A 19,431-nucleotide genomic window follows, 5' to 3' on the forward strand; every position below is an offset into this window, starting at 1 on the left:
AAAGTTGAAGCTTCTTCACAGGGAGCTTTTGTAAAAGAGGGTTTCAAAGAAGAAGAGGTTGAGCTGTTGAAATGACCTTGGGTCCCGGTCACGATAAAAAATTGGACGGCAGCATTCCTGATCTTTGCCAGCGTATATTGTGAAAAATATCCAGAGAGCTCGGTGGTCCTCTTAAAATACATGGACGTGATCAGGAAGGCCCAGCTAAATTAAAGGGGGTATTCCTGGGCTCAGTATGACAAGGAGTTTTGGGCCCGTATGGTTGTAGATCCAGAGGATCAGTGAGGTGAAATTGATGCTGATTTATGGTAGGATGGTCTTTATGGCGAGTAACTTCCCCATAGTTTACTGGCCCTTTCAGGACGTCCCACCTGGGAAGGGGGGGCCCACAACTAAAGGACAGAGTAGCGGGGTCGCATAAGTTGGGGCCTACTGGGATTTCAACAGGGGCCTATACACAAGAGAATATTTCTGGCACAAATGTTCTCGATGTTCAGGCTGACATGCGCTCATCAACTGCTATGGAGGGGGAAATACCTCTGGGGCTACAGGATGCCAGTGGCAATCACAACAAGGCAGTGCAGGGGTCCATCAGTTCAACACTTCTAATACCACCAGGAGTGGGAGGCGTTCACAGGGTCCTGGGGAGAAGAGCACCTACTCTAGTTAATCTGGAACAGCTACTGTTAGAAATGGGGTCTTTGGTTGACAGTCAGGTTACCCCCTGTTCAAGCAAGGACCCTCACTCTAGTGAGGGTAAAAGAGAATCACCCTCAGCTAACCCCTGCTTACCCCCTTGGTAGCTTGTCAGAGCAGTAGGCTTAACTTCAGAGTGCTAGGTGTAAAGTATTTGTACCAACACACACAGGGCCTGATTCTAACTTTGGAGGACGGTGTTAAACCGTCCCAAAAGTGGCGGATATACCACCTACCGTATTACGAGTCCATTATATCCTATGGAACTCGTAATACGGTAGGTGGTATATCCGCCACTTTTGGGACGGTTTAACACCGTCCTCCAAAGTTAGAATCAGGCCCACAGTAACTTAATGAAAAACACCACAAAATGACACAACACCAGTTTAGAAAAATAGGAAGTATTTATCTAAACAAAACAACACCAAAACGACAAAAATCCAACATACACAAGTCAAGTTATGAATTTTTAGAGATTAAACTCAAAAATAGCGTTTAGAAACAAAAATGCTTCGATGAGATGTTAACACGGCGTCGTGACGGAGTCGTTCCCAACAAGTCGACACCAGCGGTGCTGGACACGGAGTCGTGTAGATCCCCAAGTACAGTACCTTTGGTGAATAGTGAAAACAAGCCGATGCGCGAAGTCGGGGATCGCGGCGTCTGTGCGAAACATTGAATCCGTGCACTTCAAGCGGCGTCAGTCACAACGTGGTGCGGCGACTTCCACGGAGTTGCAGACTTCAGCGGGGCTGCAGCGGCATCGGGCCTGCGAAGAGCGTCGCGGTCCAGCGAAGGTCACAGCGTCGGGTGCAGGCGGCGTCACCGGATTCAGCAGCGGCGTCGGTCCGGAGTCGTCCGAAGTCGATTTCCTTGGATTTCCACCAGCTTTCCTTTCAAGGGCCCAGGGACTGGATAGGGCACCACTTGTCAGAGCAGGAGTCTCTCCAGAGACTCCAGGTGCTGGCAGAGAGAAGTCTTTGCTGTCCCTGAGACTTCAAACAACAGGAGGCAAGCTCTAAATCAAGCCCTTGGAGATTTCTTCACAAGGTGGAAGGCACACAAAGTCCAGTCTTTGCCCTCTTACTCTGGCAGAAGCAGCACTGCAGGAAAGCTCCACAAAGCACAGTCACAGGCAGGACAGCGCTTCTTCCTCAGCTATCAGCTCTTCTCCAGGCAGAGGTTCCTCTTGGTTCCAGAAGTGTTTCTAAAGTCTGTAGATTTGGGTGCCCTTCTTATACCCATTTTAGTCTTTGAAGTCACCTTTCTTCAAAGGGGACTCACACCTACTTGTGAAATCCTGCCTTGCCCAGGCAAGGCCACAGACACACACCAGGGGGTTGGAGTCTGCATTGTCAGAGGCAGGCACAGTCCTTTCAGATGAGAGTGACCACTCCACCCCTCCCTCCTAGCAGAGATGGCTAATCAGGAAATGCAGGTTACACCCCAGCTCCCTTTGTGTCACTGTCTAGTGCGAGGTGAAAAACAACCCAACTGTCAAACGGACCCAGACAGGGAATCCACAAACAAGGCAGAGTCACAGAATGGTTTAAGCAAGAAAATGCTCACTTTCTAAAAGTGGCATTTTCAAACGCACAATCTTAAAATCAACTTTACTAAAAGATGTATTTTTAAATTGTGAGTTCAGGGACCCCAAACTCCAATGTCCATCTACTCTCTAGGGGAATCCACACTTTAATCATATTTAAAGGTAGCCCCCATATTACCCTATGAGAGAGACAGGCCTTGCAACAGTGAAAAACGAAGTTGGCAGTATTTCACTGTCAGGACATATAAACCACATTACTATATGTCCTACCTTATCCATACACTGCACCCTGCCCTTGAGGCTACCTAGGGCCTACCTTAGGGGTGCCTTACAAGTAAGAAAAGGGAAGGTTTAGGCCTGGCAAGTGGGTACACTTGCCAAGTTGAATTTACAGTGTAAAAAATACACACACAGACACTGCAGTGGCAGGTCTGAGACATGATTACAGGGTTACTTATGTGGGTGGCACAACCAGTGCTGCAGGCCCACTAGTAACATTTGATTTACAGGCCCTGGGCACCTCTAGTGCACTTTACTAGGGATTTAACAGTAAAACAAATATGCCAATCATGGAGAACCAATTACGTACACATTTTAAACAGGAGCACTTGCACTTTAGCACTGGCTAGCAGTGGTAAAGTGCCCAGAGTAATAAAAACAGTAAAATCAGAGTCCAGCACACATCAACAACCTGGGGAACAGAGGCAAAAAGTTAAGGGAGACCACGCCAAGGATGAAAAGTCTAACACGTGTCCCCCCCAGCTAAAAGTGGGGAGCAACTACCCAACCTCATGGGAGTTCTCCTCACTAAGGCGGAAGAACCTGGACAGACCATCAGCATTGGCGTGCTCTGTACCAGGACGGTGTTCCACCGTAAAGTCCATCCCCTGTAGGGAAATGGACCACCTCAACAGTTTTGGATTCTCACCCCTCATCTGCATTAACCATCTGAGGGGCCTGTGGTCGGTCTGAACTCGGAAGTGAGTCCCAAACAAGTAGGGTCTTAGCTTCTTCAGTGCCCAGACCACAGCAAACGCTTCACGTTCTACGGCACTCCACCTACGTTCCCTGGGTAGTAACCTCCTGCTAATCAAGGCTACGGGTTGATCTAGGCCCTCTTCATTAAGCTGTGAGAGTACTGCTCCAATACCATGCTCTGAGGCGTCTGTTTGCACAACAAACTCCTTGGAGTAGTCAGGTGCCTGCAGCACAGGTGCTGTGCACATGGCAGCCTTCAGGGCATCAAAAGCATTCTGGCAAGCCTCTGTCCAGATCACCTTCTTGGGTTGCTTCTTAGAAGTCAACTCAGTTAAGGGAGTAACAATGGTACCATATCCCTTAACAAACCTCCTGTAATATCCTGTGAGACCTAAAAAGGCTCTCACTTCAGTCTGGGTCTTGGGAGGCTCCCACGCCAGAATCGTGTCAATCTTAGGCTGTAGGGGTGCCACCTGGCCACTCCCCACCTGGTGTCCTAAGTACACCACAGAACCCTGCCCTATTTGGCACTTACTTGCCTTAATAGTGAGGCCTGCCTTCTGCAGGGCCTCTAACACTCTCCAGAGGTGTTGCAGGTGTTCCTCCCATGTGGAACTAAACACAGCAATGTCATCCAGGTAGGCGGCACTGAACTCATCCAGTCCTGCCAACACCTGGTTGACCAACCTCTGAAAGGTGGCTGGGGCATTCTTCATCCCAAAGGGCATCACATTGAAGTGGAAGTGCCCATCTGGGGTAGAGAATGCTGACCTCTCCTTTGCCCCCTCAGTTAAGGCGATCTGCCAGTACCCAGATGTAAAATCAAACGTACTGATGTACTTGGCAGCTCCTAACCGATCAATGAGCTCATCAGCTCGGGGGATGGGGTGTGCATCAGTCTTGCTGACCGCATTGAGACCCCGGTAGTCCACACAGAACCTAAGTTCTGGAGTGGCACCAGGAGCAGCAGCCTTTGGGACCAATACCACTGGGCTGGCCCAAGGACTGCTGGAGTGCTCAATGACCCCTAGGGTTAACATTTTGGAGACTTCCTCCTTAATGCAAGCCCTGACCCTGTCAGTCACCCTGTAAACCTTATATTTAACAGGTGTACTGTCCCCAGTGTCCACAGCATGTGTGCACAGGTGTGTGACTCCTGGGATCAGGGAAAACAGCGAGGCGAACTGTCCCAACACGTGGCGACAGTCCCTCTGCTGTTCCTCAGTCAGGGAGGGGGAGAGGATCACTCCCTCCACAGACCCATCTTTCTCTCCTGCAGACAGGAGGTCAGGAAGAGGCTCACTCTCTTCCTCCACCCCGTCATCTGTTGCTAGGAGCATGGATAGCTCAGTTCGCTCAAAGTATGGTTTGAGGTGGTTGACATGTAGGACCCTCAAAGGGTTTCTGGGGGATTGCAAGTCTACCAGATAGGTGACCTCGCTCTTTCTTTCCACCACCTCAAAAGGCCCAGTCCACTTATCTTGGAGAGCCCTAGGCTCCACTGGTGCCATGACCCACACTTTTTGTCTAGGCTGAAACTCAACCAGAATGGCATTCTGGTCGTACCACAGTTTCATATCCTCCTGGCTTGCTTCCAGGTTCTCCTGAGCGAGACTCCTGAAGCGGGCAGTCTGGTTTCTTAGTGCCAGCATGTAGCTAAATACATCCTGGGGTGGTTTACTAGGAGCTTTCTCCAAAGCCTCCTTCACCAGACGGAGTGGTCCCCTCACAGGGTGGCCATAGATGAGCTCAAAGGGGTTAAAGCCAAGTCCCTTTTGAGGCACCTCCCTGTAAGCGAACAGAAGGCATGGCAAGAGGACGTCCCACTTACGCCTCAAGGGCTCTGACAGGCCCTGAATCATGCCTTTCAAGGTGCGGTTGAATCTCTCAACCAGACCATTACTTTGGGGCTGGTAAGGTGTGGTGAACGTGTACGTTACCCCACACACCTTCCACAGAGACTTCATATAAGTGGATATGAAGTTTGTACCTCCATCGGATATCACTTCCCTGGGGAACCCCATGCGGGTAAAAACTCCCATCAAGGCACGTCCCACCACGGGGGCAGTGACCGTCCTTAGAGGAATGGCTTCTGGGTACCGAGTGGCATGGTCCACCAAGACCAGGATGAACCTGTTGCCCATGGCTGTCTTGGGATCCAGAGGCCCCACAATGTCAATTCCTACCCTTTCAAAGGGAGTACTGACTACAGGTAAAGGTTGGAGGGGAGCTTTGCATTTCCTCCCACTCTTGCCACTTGCCTGACAAGTCTGACAAGCCCTACAATAAGCAGCTGACTGCTTGTGCATCAAGGGCCAGTAAAAGTGGGAGACAAGCCTCTTATAGGTCTTGTCCTGCCCTAGATGCCCTGCCAAAGGCACATCATGAGGCAAACCCAGTAGGAAGGCCCTGAAGCACTGGGGTACCACCAGCATACGAGCTGATCCAGGCTCAGGAACCTTAGGCTCACTATACAGGAGGCCATCCTCCCAATATATCAGGTGAGTACCTGGCGCCTCGCCAGCCGCCTGGGCTGCAGCCTGCTGCCGCAGCCCCTCAAGACTAGGGCACTCCTTCCGCGCTGTGCAGAATGCTTCCCTGGTGGGTCCCCCTTCCTGCTGCCACTGTGACAGCTCAGGGACCTCCCCCGGCTCCCCTGTTGGTTCCGAGGCGTCACCCTCAGGCTCCGCCTCCTCCCAGACCGTGGGAATCTCGGGGGCCGGTTTCCCCTCACCCCCTGCCCTTCCTCTTCTTGGTGGTCCCCTGGGCCACTGTTTCAGGCTCCAGGGGCTCTTGAATACCCTGATTGGCTGCCATAGACTGGGTGGATACGCATACCCACCCAGGCAGACCCAACATCTCCAAGTGAGACCTGTGTTCCACCTCTTTCCAAGGGGAATCCTCCAGGTCGTTACCTAGCAAACAATCAACAGGCATGGTTGGACTCACAGCTACTTTCCAGGAACCTGAGACCCTCCCCCCCCCCCATTCAAAGGGAACCTGCGCCACTCTGCAGAGGCGCTCAGAGTTGTCTACCGCAACTACTTGGTGAAATACCCGGGGATCAATCTGCTCTTCAGACACCAGGTGACTCCTCACTGTAGTCACACTGGCTCCTGTGTCTCTCAGAGCCTCCACCCCCTGTCCATTGATGGTCACCCATTGCCTGTACTTCTTAGTGCTATCAGGCACTAGGTTTCTCTGGACCATCTCACTGTCCCCTAGTGAGACAAGGGTCATTTCTGCTGGTTCCCACCCACCTGAAACCAACTCCTCCCCAAGCGCTACACTGGCCAAACCCTGGGACGGTGCACCAGTGGGTGCCGGTGTACTTTTGGGGCATTTGGGGTCCCCCCTCACATGACCCACCTGGTCACATGCATAACACTTACGTGGGGGACCACCTGCCACTGGCTTCCCTTTGGACAACCATGGCTTCTTTTCACTGGGAGGTTGGGACTCCTTACCCTGGGAATCAGTTTGGGGCCCTCTAGAGAACTCCCCCTGTTTGCCCTTACCCCCCCCCCCTTTCTTCTGAGAGGGACCCTGCCCACCCTTGGCGTGGTCTCCCCCATACCTCTTTTGGACCCTGGTGCTCTCCCAGCGGTCCGCTTCCTATGCAAGCTTCCTGGGGTCAGTCAGCTTGCTGTCAATGAGGTGCTGGCGCAGCTCTGGAAAACATAAACTGTACAAGTGCTCCCAAGCAATTAAATTGTAAAGCCCCTCATACGTGTTTACCTTACTGCCCTTCACCCAACCATCCAGTGACCTGCAAAAAGAATCAACACATTCCAACCATGTTTGGGATTCCTTTCTCTTGTAGGATCTAAACTTCTCCTTGTACTGCTCAGGAGTGAGACCATACCTGGTGAGTAAGGCCTCCTTCATGACAGGGTAGGTGAGATCCTGAGCATCCCCTAAGGCTGTCAGTGTGTTCCTCCCCTCTGCCTCAAAATGCTTCCACAGGGCTGCCCCCCAATGAGCTTCAGGGACCAGGTCCATGTGGAGAGCTGACTCATAACCCTTGAACCACAAGTAGATATCATCCTCCCTCTTATAATCCCTCACACGGTCTTTTGGGATGTGTACCTTTCTCTCAGGCTGCACTGTAGGATTGCTGCCACCATCTCTACTGGACTGGCTTCTATGATCCATCTCTCTCAAGCTAAGCTCATGAGCCATCGCTAACTTCCTCTCCTCAGGGGCTAGCCTCCTCTGCTCCAATTGGTACTCCCTTTCTGCCTGTCTGTCCTGTAACTCCTCAGGTGTCAGACCCTTGGATGAGACACTGCTACCTGCCCTGGAGACCTTCTCCCTGGACATAACAGGCCCACCCACAATACCATTGTGTACTGAACACTCTTCCTCATCCTCCTCATCTCCCTCATCCTCTGTGTGCCCTTCAGTGCTCTTGGCTGTCACCCAGGCCCTCAGCGCCTTTTGCAGCTCCTCCTCCTTCCTGGATGAGCTCTTAATGGGACAGTCAAAACTTTTACAGAACTGCTTCAACTGAGCTTTGGTATAACTCTCCAATTTCTCAAGGTCAGAGTCAGCTCCAACTGATGCATCTCCACCATGGGACATGATGAAGATTCAAAAACAAGTGTAAAGTTCCAAAGGCAGAAAAACAAGTTCCCAAATGAAGATCCAAAGAAAGTCAATCAAGGAATCAGCGAGAAAAAAAATGAATGCAGAGCAAAAACAGTCCAAATAGAAAAAAAACAAAAATCACAAGACTAGTAGTATGTGGTCACGTAGTGGTCTGAACTCAAACAGTAGTGTACACTTAATTACTGTATGTCAAGTACAAATACAAGTCCAAATCCCAACCGCTGATCACCAATGTTAGAAATGGGGTCTTTGGTTGACAGTCAGGTTACCCCCTGTTCAAGCAAGGACCCTCACTCTAGTCAGGGTAAAAGAGAATCACCCTCAGCTAACCCCTGCTTACCCCTTGGTAGCTTGGCAGAGCAGTAGGCTTAACTTCAGGGTGCTAGGTGTAAAGTATTTGTACCAACACACACAGTAACTTAATGAAAAACACCACAAAATGACACAACACCAGTTTAGAAAAATAGGAAGTATTTATCTAAACAAAACAAGCCCAAAACGACAAAAATCCAACATACACAAGTCAAGTTATGAATTTTTTTAGATTAAACTCAAAAATAGTGTTTAGAAACAAAAATGCTTCGATGAGATGTTAACACGGCGTCGTGACGGAGTCGTTCCCAACAAGCCGACACCAGCGGTGCCGGACACGGAGTCGTGTAGACCCCCAAGTACAGTACCTTTGGCGAAGAGTGAAAACAAGCTGATGCGCGAAGTCGGGGATCGCGGCGTCTGTGCGAAACTTTGAATCCGTGCACTTCGAGCGGCGTCAGTCACAACGTGTTGTGGCCACTTCCACGGAGTCGCGGACTTCAGTGGGGCTGCAGCGGCGTCGGGCCTGCGAAGAACGTCGCGTTCCAGCGAAGGTCACGCCGTCGGGTGCAGGCGGCGTCACCGGATTCAGCAGCGGCGTCGGTCCGGAGTCGTCCGAAGTCGATTTCCTTGGATTTCCACCAGCTTTCCTTTCAAGGGCCCAGGGACTCGATAGGGCACCACTTGTCAGAGCAGGAGTCTCTCCAGAGTCTCCAGGTGCTGGCAGAGAGAAGTCTTTGCTGTCCCTGAGACTTCAAACAACAGGAGGCAAGCTCTAAATCAAGCCCTTGGAGATTTCTTCACAAGATGGAAGGCACACAAAGTCCAGTCTTTGCCCTCTTATTCTCGCAGAAGCAGCACTGCAGGAAAGCTCCACAAACCACAGTCACAGGCAGGGCAGCGCTTCTTCCTCAGCTATCAGCTCTTCTCCAGGCAGAGGTTCCTCTTGGTTCCAGAAGTGTTTCTAAAGTCTGTAGATTTGGGTGCTCTTCTTATACCCATTTTAGTCTTTGAAGTCACCTTTCTTCAAAGGGGACTCACACCTACGTGTGAAATCCTGCCTTGCCCAGGCAAGGCCACAGACACACACCAGGGGGTTGGAGTCTGCATTGTCAGAGGCAGGCACAGTCCTTTCAGATGAGAGTGACCACTCCACCCCTCCCTCCTAGCAGAGATGGCTAATCAGGAAATGCAGGTTACACCCCAGCTCCCTTTGTGTCCCTGTCTAGTGCGAGGTGAAAAACAACCCAACTGTCAAACTGACCCAGACAGGGAATCCACAAACAAGGCAGAGTCACAGAATGGTTTAAGCAAGAAAATGCTCACTTCCTAAAAGTGGCTTTTTCAAACGCACAATCTTAAAATCAACTTTACTAAAAGATGTATTTTTAAATTGTGAGCTCAGGGACCCCAAACTCCACATGTCCATCTACTCTCTAGGGGAATCCACACTTTAATCATATTTAAAGGTAGCCCCCATATTACCCTATGAGAGAGACAGGCCTTGCAACACTGAAAAACGAAGTTGGCAGTATTTCACTGTCAGGACATATAAACCACATTACTATATGTCCTACCTTATCCATACACTGCACCCTGCCCTTGGGGCTACCTAGGGCCTACCTTAGGGGTGCCTTACAAGTAAGAAAAGGGAAGGTTTAGGCCTGGCAAGTGGGTACACTTGCCAAGTCGAATTTACAGTGTAAAAAATACACACACAGACACTGCAGTGGCAGGTCTGAGACTTGATTACAGGGTTACTTATGTGGGTGGCACAACCAGTGCTGCAGGCCCACTAGTAACATTTGATTTACAGGCCCTGGGCACCTCTAGTGCACTTTACTAGGGACTTAACAGTAAAACAAATATGCCAATCATGGAGAACCAATTACGTACACATTTTAAACAGGAGCCCTTGCACTTTAGCACTGGTTAGCAGTGGTAAAGTGCCCAGAGTAATAAAAACAGTAAAATCAGAGTCCAGCACACATCAACAACCTGGGGAACAGAGGCAAAAAGTTAAGGGAGACCACTCCAAGGATGAAAAGTCTAACAGCTACTTTTTTGGTTGACACAATATGACAAACCAGGCGACACAGCTCTTTTACGGGATGGTTTTACTTGGGGGTTCTGACTGGGGTACACAGGGCCTAGGGGCGACGCTGGGCGGACAACCAGAAATCAGTTGGGGCTCACAGACAAGTAGTACAGGACAAGATACAGAAGGAGATTAATGAAGGTTGCATGGCAGGCCCTTTTTCGGATTGGGCGATGCAAATTTTGATCGTATCTCCCATTGGCGTGATGCCAAAGAAGGAGCAAAGACAGTTCCGCTTGATTCAGCATCCGTCATGGCTGGACGGAAATTCGGTGAATGATTTTATCACACTATTTAGACGACTTCTTTGTGGTAGGCGAGCTTGATTCACCACTTTGTCAAAGGTTGTTGGGAGGCCTTTCAGAATATAATGGGTGGGTTAGGAGTTCCCCTGGCACCTAAAAAGACAGTGGGCCCTAGCTCTTTTCTGTCTTTTTACGGTATTGATTGATTCAGTGGCAATGGAAGCCCGCTTGCCAGCAGAGAAAAAGGTGGCAATGACAACCTTGTTGAATGACATGCTGGGAAAGAAGTAGGTGAAAGTGAGAGAGATTTAGGTCTTACTAGATCATTTGGAGTTTGCGTGCAGGGTCATGTGGGTAGGGAGGACTTTTTGCCGGTGGCTAGGGTTTTCCTTGGCGGGTAGACGGTTACCTTACCACTGTGTGCTTTTGACAGCAGGGGTAAAAGAGGGCTTACAGATATGGTGCCTCTTCCTGGAGGCCTTTAATGGGGTGCTTTTGATGACATGGCGAGAGATGGAATGTGAAGCACAGATCTTTTCTTACCAGGGGAGGCAGACTTCTGCATATACTGGCAGGGCAGGTGGTGTGTGGAGGAGTGGCTACGGCAGTGGAAATGGGGTGGGCAGAGCATTGCCTTCAGGGAGTTCTTTCCCTTGGTCAAAGTGTTGACCCTCTTGGGGGCGGGAACTGGCTCTTAAGAAGGTACTTTTCAGGACTGACAATATGGCAGTTGTGCATTTGGTCAATCAGCAATTTGCCACGGATGCGCAGGTGGCCAAGCTTCTGTGAGTTTTGTAGTGCTTTGTCTAGGGCATGATATTGCATTTAGAGTGAGACACATTTCTGGTGTGGACAATGACATTGCAGATGCATTGTCTCGTTCACAGTGGGAGAGGTTCCTTAATCTGGCCATGGACACGGAGCTCAGGAAAGTCCAGATGCCTCCGGAATTGGGGACGATAGGAGGACAAAGGATTCAACTGGTGTTGAATTTGCTGGCAGTCTTCAAGCAGCAAGCGTATTCGTAAGCCTGTAGGGTTTTTTGGAAGAACAGAGCATGCAAGAGACAGCAGGAATGGGAGAGAGTGGAGTATGTGGTGCAATACATACTGATGCTCATAGAAAGGAGGCAATCCAGGGTAACAATATCTGGCAAACTGGTGGGGATCACCTTTATGGTGAAATTATGTATGGGGTATGTCCTTTCGGCAGGAGAGTTAGGGAACTGGATATTAGAAGGATGGGCTAGGGAGGTGGGATCCCGGGGCCCAGCTAGGAGACCAGTGACTTTAGCGATACTTACCACCATTGTGCCGACTTTGTCCACAGTATGTTGTGACAGGGAGGATGCCATTTTGTTGAGTACATTGATGGTGTGGATGTTTTTCAGGGCTTTTCGGGTGTCTGAGCTACTGGGAGGCAGGGAAGGGCAGGGTGACTTCTGGGGGGACATACAGTTCAGTGGGGAGTTTGTCTGGATTTGGCTGTGCAGGTCCAAAACGGACGAAGAGGGTGGGGTAATAGTGGTGAATTGAGGTCCTACCCGAATAGGCCCATATGCCCTTCAGGATGGAGTTGTACCTTGCAAGCAAATCAGGGAGCTCTTCGAGAGCCAGCATTTATACACAAGAGTAGGAAGCCTGTGACAGTGTTTCAGCTGCTGTTAGTGCTGTGAAAATTGGTTAATTTACTGGTTTCTGACAGTTTTCAGAGGTACGTGCACGTGGAGGGGGAAGCATGTTAACTCAGTTCAGTGGGTGATTGTGTTGTTTTGTTTCTTTACAGGTTCGGTAGCTGGCCAAGAGAGCCAGCTTCTGTTGATTTGGTTGGTTGGCCACTCCTTTGTCAAATGGGCAAAAATACAAGCACAGCAAGGCAGCCAGGGAGACAACTTGGTCTTTGAGCCTTCCTCGTACAGCTTACAGTGGCATGGAAAGGGGGGGGGAATGCGGTGGCCTGAGCTGTCACCTTTTTTAAATAAATGGATGGTGAGGGGCCATTGCCCGGATGTGTTGATAGTCTACCTAGGTGAGAATGACTTAGTTTGTGAGAAGGGTTTGCAGATTTAAAAAAACATGAATTAGGACCTGAAGAAAATACAACGACAATGGTCAGGGGGCCATCTAGTCTGGACAGCATTTGTTCCGCATAAGGTCTGGCGCGGAGCAAGATGGCCAGGGTTGATTGAACGCACAAGGAGGAAGATAAATAAGGAAATGCAGGGCTTTTGTGGAGAGAGGGACATTACTTTCTTAGCGCATGCTGATATAAGGTTGGAGGATGCTGAATTCTTCAGGGGAGATAGGGCCCCCTTGTCTTTTTTGGGTATGGAACTTTATTTGCTGCATATCAAAGAGAATCTGCATAGCATGCTCCGCGTACGTTAGTGGGTGCCTACTGGCGGGTGGGTCAGAAAAAGCCTGTTCAGGCTGCTTCTGGGTGGCGGAGGCAGGTCAAGTTGGCATGGTTTTCAGAGATTTAAGCTTGAAAGCAGCAGCCCAAGTGGGAAAGGAAAGGGTAGACTGGGCTATGCCTGGACAAACCAGGTGGTTCAGTCTTCGGGAGGAAGTTATGCTAGTTACAGTTGCAGAGTTACTATCATCTGGAAAGGAGTTTTAAGACAGCAATCACTCAACTTCAATAGGAAAGTACAGGATTGCAATAATTAAAGCGGGAGAAATGGGAGGGTTGGCAGGTGTTACAAGTAAATCAAATGTATAGTGAGGTTGTTAGTTTTGTGAGGCAAAGGCCTAGGTTTTTGTATTTCAGATGAACCTGTTTTTAATAAACCAGCCTTTTTTACACAGCCCGTCGTCTGTCCTGGTAATGCCCCCCTTTTCCTCAATCAGTACTCATTTTTGAGAACCAATACTTCTTTTTCCCCATCAGCCTTTTACCCAGAGAAAGAGAGGGAAAAACATGCAAGGTGCAAGAGAAGGTGGAAGAGAAAGACTGAAATAAGTGTGAAACAAGGAGAAAGTAAGAAGGTGGAAGGATAACATAGAGGGGTACGGAGTGCCTGGTGATAGATTGTAGAGACATGGGGGGGAATCATGACTACCTGCCCTAGTATTCGTTAAGTTGGCATTCAGTAGTGCGGTACCGAGGCTTATGAGCACCATAATGTGAACCCTAGCACTTTTTCTTTTACAAATGAGGCACTCAGAACATTGTATGCAGACATTACAGCTACTAGCTTAAACTTAAATCTGGTTTTGCCACATACTTTTGCAAAACAATGCCTTCCCGCAAAATATGAAGAGGGCCCACGAGGCTCTTGAATGTCACAGATGTCCATATGCTTTAGACTTAATGTGGGGCCCTGAAGTGTGGGGGCCAATCCTGCACTTCACGTGCTGCAGAGATATGTGGTATGTCACTGTTGCCCAAAAACGACACAACACATTCTTTGGCACATTACTATTTCTGAGCGAGCACAATTTATTTGGTTATCAAGAGCATTTTTCTTTTAAAACCAGTTGTATTTCTCACAATTTTCTTGCCTGTGATTATGTTTTGGGGGAATTTTGCATTCTTCCCTTTTGGGTCAGATATACAATTTAAAAAACAAAATAAGGGTAGAAAAACTCTCACAGAATGAGTGGGTTAGTAGAACCCCTCCTTCACACTCCCACTCATCTGTTTAAAAAGGAGCTTGAAAAATGAAATGGTCTTTTTCACGAGGGCCTCATTACAGTCTCTGGCACTTGTGCTGCTCACTCTCCTGGATAGAGTGTTTTCATGTACTTGCAACACTATTCGAACTGGGAGCCTTTTTTATTAACTATAAGACCCATTCACCAGGCCCTCTGGCCAACCTCTTCTGGGCAACCAACTGTGCATGACCTTTGGCTGTGTGCTGATGGAGGTTTCTGCAGGGCTTGGCCTCTGGCCAGGACCGGCGACCAACCCCTTGTGAGCAGAGGCGTAGCCTAATGGGGGTGTTTGGGGTGCTACACCCCACTAATAAATATATATTGTGATAAATAGTTGGGTACAGGGGCTCTCAGTTGGGTATGGTGAGGTGCCTGTCAGATTTCGCCTGGACTTTTTACACACTCAGACAAAAACGCGCACACACTCTCCCTCTCTCTGTTTGGAATGCCTTCAAAAATATTAGTTATTTCACAAAATAATGTGCTTTCTCTCACTTAGTACCCTACCATTTTCATTCTTCTCCCTTTTCGCTGCCCTGTAAGCTCCTCTCGTGCACCCTGCTTTTTGTGTAGTGTATTTTAACATTTTGTACCAGCATGATTATTGGGAAATCTGAAGCTCACCCCGCCCCCCAATCTTACTGACCAAGCTACGCCCCTGCTTGTGGGTGGCTAGTCACCATCAATCAATTAATCAATCAGTGCTTGTAAAGCGCAGCTACTCACCCGTTAGGGTCTCAAGGCGCGGGGTAGTGTAGCGTATACTGGTGAGGTGGTTTAAAAAAGCCATGTCTTCAGTTCCTTCATGAAGCTGGTGAGGGAGGTGGTTTGTCTGATGTGGATGGGTAGGGCATTCCAGGCGGTGGTTGTGAGGTAGGAGAAGGAGTGTCCTCCTGCTCTGGTTTTCCTGATGTGGGGTACTTCTGCGAGAGAGAGCTGGGCTGAGCGTAGGGCCCTGTGGGGTACGTGGAAGTTTAGTGCTGGTTCAGGTTGGCTGGTCCGGTGTTGTGGAGGGCCACCAGGAGTCACTCCATGCTTTGGGTTGAAGGCCCATGATGGGTACTTCTGTCTTGTTTGTGTTGAGTTGAAAGCAGCTGTTTCTCATCCAGTTTGCAACTGTTTTTATGCCTTTGTGGAAGTTGTGTCTGGCCTTGTCGGTGTGTTGGAGAGGGAGAGGATGAGTTGGGTGTTGTCGGTGTAGGAGATGATGTTTATTCTGTAGCTTCTGACGAGGGTGGCTTGCGGGGCCATGTAGACGTTGAACAGCGTGGGGCTGGGGGAAGATCCCTGGCGCACTCCACAGGTGGGGGGTGGGGGGTCTGTGAGGAAGGGGGCGGGTCTCACTTGTTGCGCTCTACTAGAGAGGAAGGATTGGATCCAGTCGAGGGCCTTGTCTCTGATTCCGGCTTTGTGGAGTCTTCTTATCAGGGTGTGATAGGAGACTGTGTCGAAAGCTGCCGGGAGGCCTAGTAAGATGAGTGTCGCCGTCTCGCCCTTGTCCAGTAGGGAGCGGATGTCGTCTTTTGTGGCCAGGAGGGCTGTTTCGATGCTGTGGTTTGACCTGAATCAGGATTGGGAGATGTCGAGGAAGTTGTGGTCTTCTATAAATGTAGTGAGTTGGCTGTTGACTGCTTTTTCAATGTCTTTCACAGGGAATGCAAGTAGGAAGATGGGCCTGTAGTTTTTGAGGTCGGTGCGGTGTGCCGAGGGTTTCCTGAGGAGGCAGTTGACCTCGGCGTGTTTCCAGTCTTCGGAGAAGGTGGCAGCAGCTAGTAAGCGGCTAATTGTGAGACTGAGCTTGGGGGCGATGGTGTCTGCAGCTCTGTTGAAGATGTGATAGGGCATGGGTCCGTGGGGGCCCCGGAGTGTATGGACTTCGTTGTTTTCAGCGTATCTTCAGTGGAGAGGGGTGTCCAGGTGGAGATTGTTGGTCACCCCGCTGAGTACAACCTTCAGTCGTGTGTAGTGGGGCGTTGTCCCTGCACCCAGCCCACTGGGATCTTCCAGCCCCAACTGTGTACACTCTCCGGCCTGCACAAATGCAATTGGCTGAAGGATCTAGACTATGACCAGATCCTTCTAACTTTTAAAGAGTATTTTACACAAGAGGGCCTCACTGTATACCATAATTCCTGCCATTGGGATTATTGTTCCTGTTACCCAAAATATAATGTTTTGCCTTTTAAACTCTAGGAAGTGTCCCTTTGGGGATCCTCCCTTAACGTCGTCCTGGAGGTAAGGGTATGCTCACCCTTCCCTCTTGCATGTGGTTTCTATGTATTTTCAAGACTCGGGACAGTGTTCCCGAGTCCTTTAATGGCTGTCACAATATTTTCACCAGTGTTGTGGCAAGCCAATCAGATCATAAGGGTATCATGGGCCCTTCTGCCAATACATGGTACCGAAATGACAGACTTGAGAAAGAGCTCCAGCTGCCAATAAAAAATGACTATATTTTTGCAGTTTTGGTACTGTGGAACCACAGTAAACATTAGTCTAAATATCTCTTTGTTCTGATGGTTATCCCCTTCATGATGCTAATTTCTTGAAAACAGCTAAAGGGACCAAATCACAAAAACACGCCTTCTGTTCTAACTTTGTGGCAAATTTGGTAAAACCCATTCATCCATTTTCCGCTGTATCTCAGAGAATCTTTGCTATGAGAACTATTCTAGGTAGTTCCTAGAGTTAGATTGCCCTCTGCTGGAGAAGTCTAATTTTAACAAGCAGGACTTTACTAACTGATGGACTCGCCCAGTATTATTAGCGCAATAACGACCCCGATGGTGTGCTTGTCTTCTTCGATGTTTACTCCTCCTGTCTTCCTCCACCAGTACTATGCTGCTTCCAGTACATTAAACAGAAAGAAACTGCAGTAATACCTTTGATCAGTAGGTACCCCTGACTCCTCAGTAGTCACTATATTGTTTGCCCGTTCTTTCCAGTCACGGTGAAAAATCTCCTACGCCACCCAAATTGATATACCAAATGGTATTTTATGTTATTACTATTTGTATACCCTATTTCTAACATTTGTCTTTTTTTGTGGAAATGTGTGAAAATACTGATCCATTTCTTTACATTTTCAGATTGAGACGTCAGCGTTTGGAGCTTCTTCTGAAGCTATGTTTTTAAATGAAAGTTAACTCCAGCAATCCGAAGAGTTTGCATGGATCATGTCATTTAATTATGACGAAGGTTTTGATAACTCCGCCTACCATTACTCAGAGACTCTGGAGGTAGACAGAAGGTAAGCGACCGTACGCCTTTATGTTGACAAATGTATTTCGTTACTTCATTCTTTTTAATAATTGCATTTATTTATAAGATTATAGCACATTCTTGCGTTTCGTCCTATCAACGTGCAACTGAGAGCAAGGCTCTGAGGGAGAAACAAGCATTGAGAAATACAAATCTTAGTCCTAAATCCGGATAGCTCTATACGTACATTAGCAACATTGAGTAGTCTACCTTATAAAAACGTCATGGGCATAGGGTTTTATGTACAAGCTTCTTCCAGCTTATTTAGAGAGTGATGTTCATAGCAAACTCCTGACATTTTTTACATTCACATGTGATCGTTCGGGACCCTACTCACCATATATTTAACACGTAGGACATACAGCAGAAAGGAGCATAGAGGGAAAGTGAAGTCAAGTTTTCCGTCTATTATCAGCCTTTTAAAAAAATCACACATTTTATGTATTTTCTAATTTGAAGTGAAATGAAACGTGTTTGAATCTTTAACTTTTAGAAATATATTTAGTTATCCAGCACCATATTTTACTTGCTGTGTTCAATAGAAGCATTTATATTGCATTTCAAACGTTTGGTCACACTAAATGAATACAATAACGAATATAAGTGTACACCACAGATCAACAAGCATTGGCAAAGCCAGTAGGTCTCAACTATGCATGGCTGTAAGTAAAAAATAAATGCGTTGTGACTCAGTCAGGCTAGCGGCGTCATTGCACTTTTTTCACTTACTTTCATCCATGTTGCACAGCAGCCACACAGCTGTGCTACAAGGCTAAAATACGTTGGCAAAGCCGGTAGATCTCACATAGGTAAGACCTATTGGATTTGCCAATGCTTGTCGCAAATGGAAAGAGTGCTGCACGCTCTCCTATGGTTCTGATGATCTGGGAAACCTGATTTGTGATCTTACAGCAGCACTCAGGTTCTAGATTTACAAAGTCGGTTCCCTGATTCTTATTTCCACTAAGTCATATTAAATCTATGTAGCCCGAAATCAGCAAATCAGGGTATCGGCTGACTGAGCAAACTTCCCTGTGACTCTGGGAGTTAAACATGCACTGCTGAATTCACGAATGAGATGCGGACAGGGTCAGTTCCGTCCATCAAGTTTCAGGGGTTGGCAAAGATGGTATCTTTGCGTTGGAGACATTTACAGCCAGGGCTCAAGTGCTAAAAAAAGAAGTGGGGGGCGGACTAACCAAGTTAAGCAGTATGCAAGTGGCATCGCGGTGTGTGGCATTATGGTGCGTGACATCGCACGTGGAATCACAGGGAGTAGCTTCACAACCCATGACCTCTCACAAAAAGTGACAGCAGATCTAAAGACCTAACACATACATTTAGCAGATCTAACAGTACATTTGAGCACGTTACAGTATTTAACAAATTAGATTTTGCATCTGGGTTATGCCAAAACAGTGAAGCAACCCCAACTTAAAATCAGGGCCTCAACTTTTACATTTATGTTTTTAAAACTCAGCCATAATCAAACTGGAAACAAGGAGAAACGTGGCTTTAAATCTGTTCTCCTTAAATCGTTGCAAAGTGTGCATGTTAAAATATCTTATAGGGTTGAGGTACCTGCTGCAGGGATCTTTGTGTGCCAACTAAATTTCAGTGACTAATAATAATGGCAAGAATACTGGTGCTACACACATTTGTTGGAGACAGATATCTGTGTTTTGTCTAGTCCCAGGTTTGAATCAAAGTAGCACAGAGAGTTAATATGTCTCCTGCAAAGCACATTATGTAACAACAGATAACAGATTTTTATTTTATGTAAAAGTGTAAGCGTGTTACTGTTTTTAACACTGAGATTCTTTTGTTACTTGTAGTTCATAAATTGTAAGACACAGTGAGCTTCAAAGGACGTCACTCCTATACCTTGTAACCTTCACTGTTTTATGTAACACATCCTGTATATTTATTTACACACATGATTTATTGTCAATGCATAACGTGGTGTGATGTAAAGTGTAAAAGAACTAAAACAAAATAGTGGTATTCACATTTTTCTTTGAGAAA

The 19,431-nt window shown here is 48.0% G+C and overlaps 1 protein-coding gene across 4 annotated transcripts in view; it reads left to right on the forward strand.

Annotated features, from left to right (window-relative positions):
* The window catches only part of TMC5 (transmembrane channel like 5), a 413,711-nt gene that overhangs the window by 45,015 nt on the left and 349,265 nt on the right, over positions 1-19,431 (forward strand). For 3 of the 4 annotated variants that reach the window (XM_069210234.1, XM_069210235.1, XM_069210237.1), the window contains exon 2: positions 17,235-17,395. In XM_069210234.1, the coding sequence (XP_069066335.1) occupies positions 17,322-17,395 (74 nt within the window). In that variant the 5' untranslated portion in view covers positions 17,235-17,321. Of the gene's footprint in view, positions 1-15,816; positions 15,918-17,234; positions 17,396-19,431 lie in introns of those variants that run through there. The other variant, XM_069210236.1, reaches the window with a different exon arrangement.

The sequence above is a fragment of the Pleurodeles waltl genome, chromosome 10, assembly GCF_031143425.1.
Source record: "Pleurodeles waltl isolate 20211129_DDA chromosome 10, aPleWal1.hap1.20221129, whole genome shotgun sequence".
Taxonomy (NCBI): Eukaryota; Metazoa; Chordata; class Amphibia; order Caudata; family Salamandridae; genus Pleurodeles; species Pleurodeles waltl.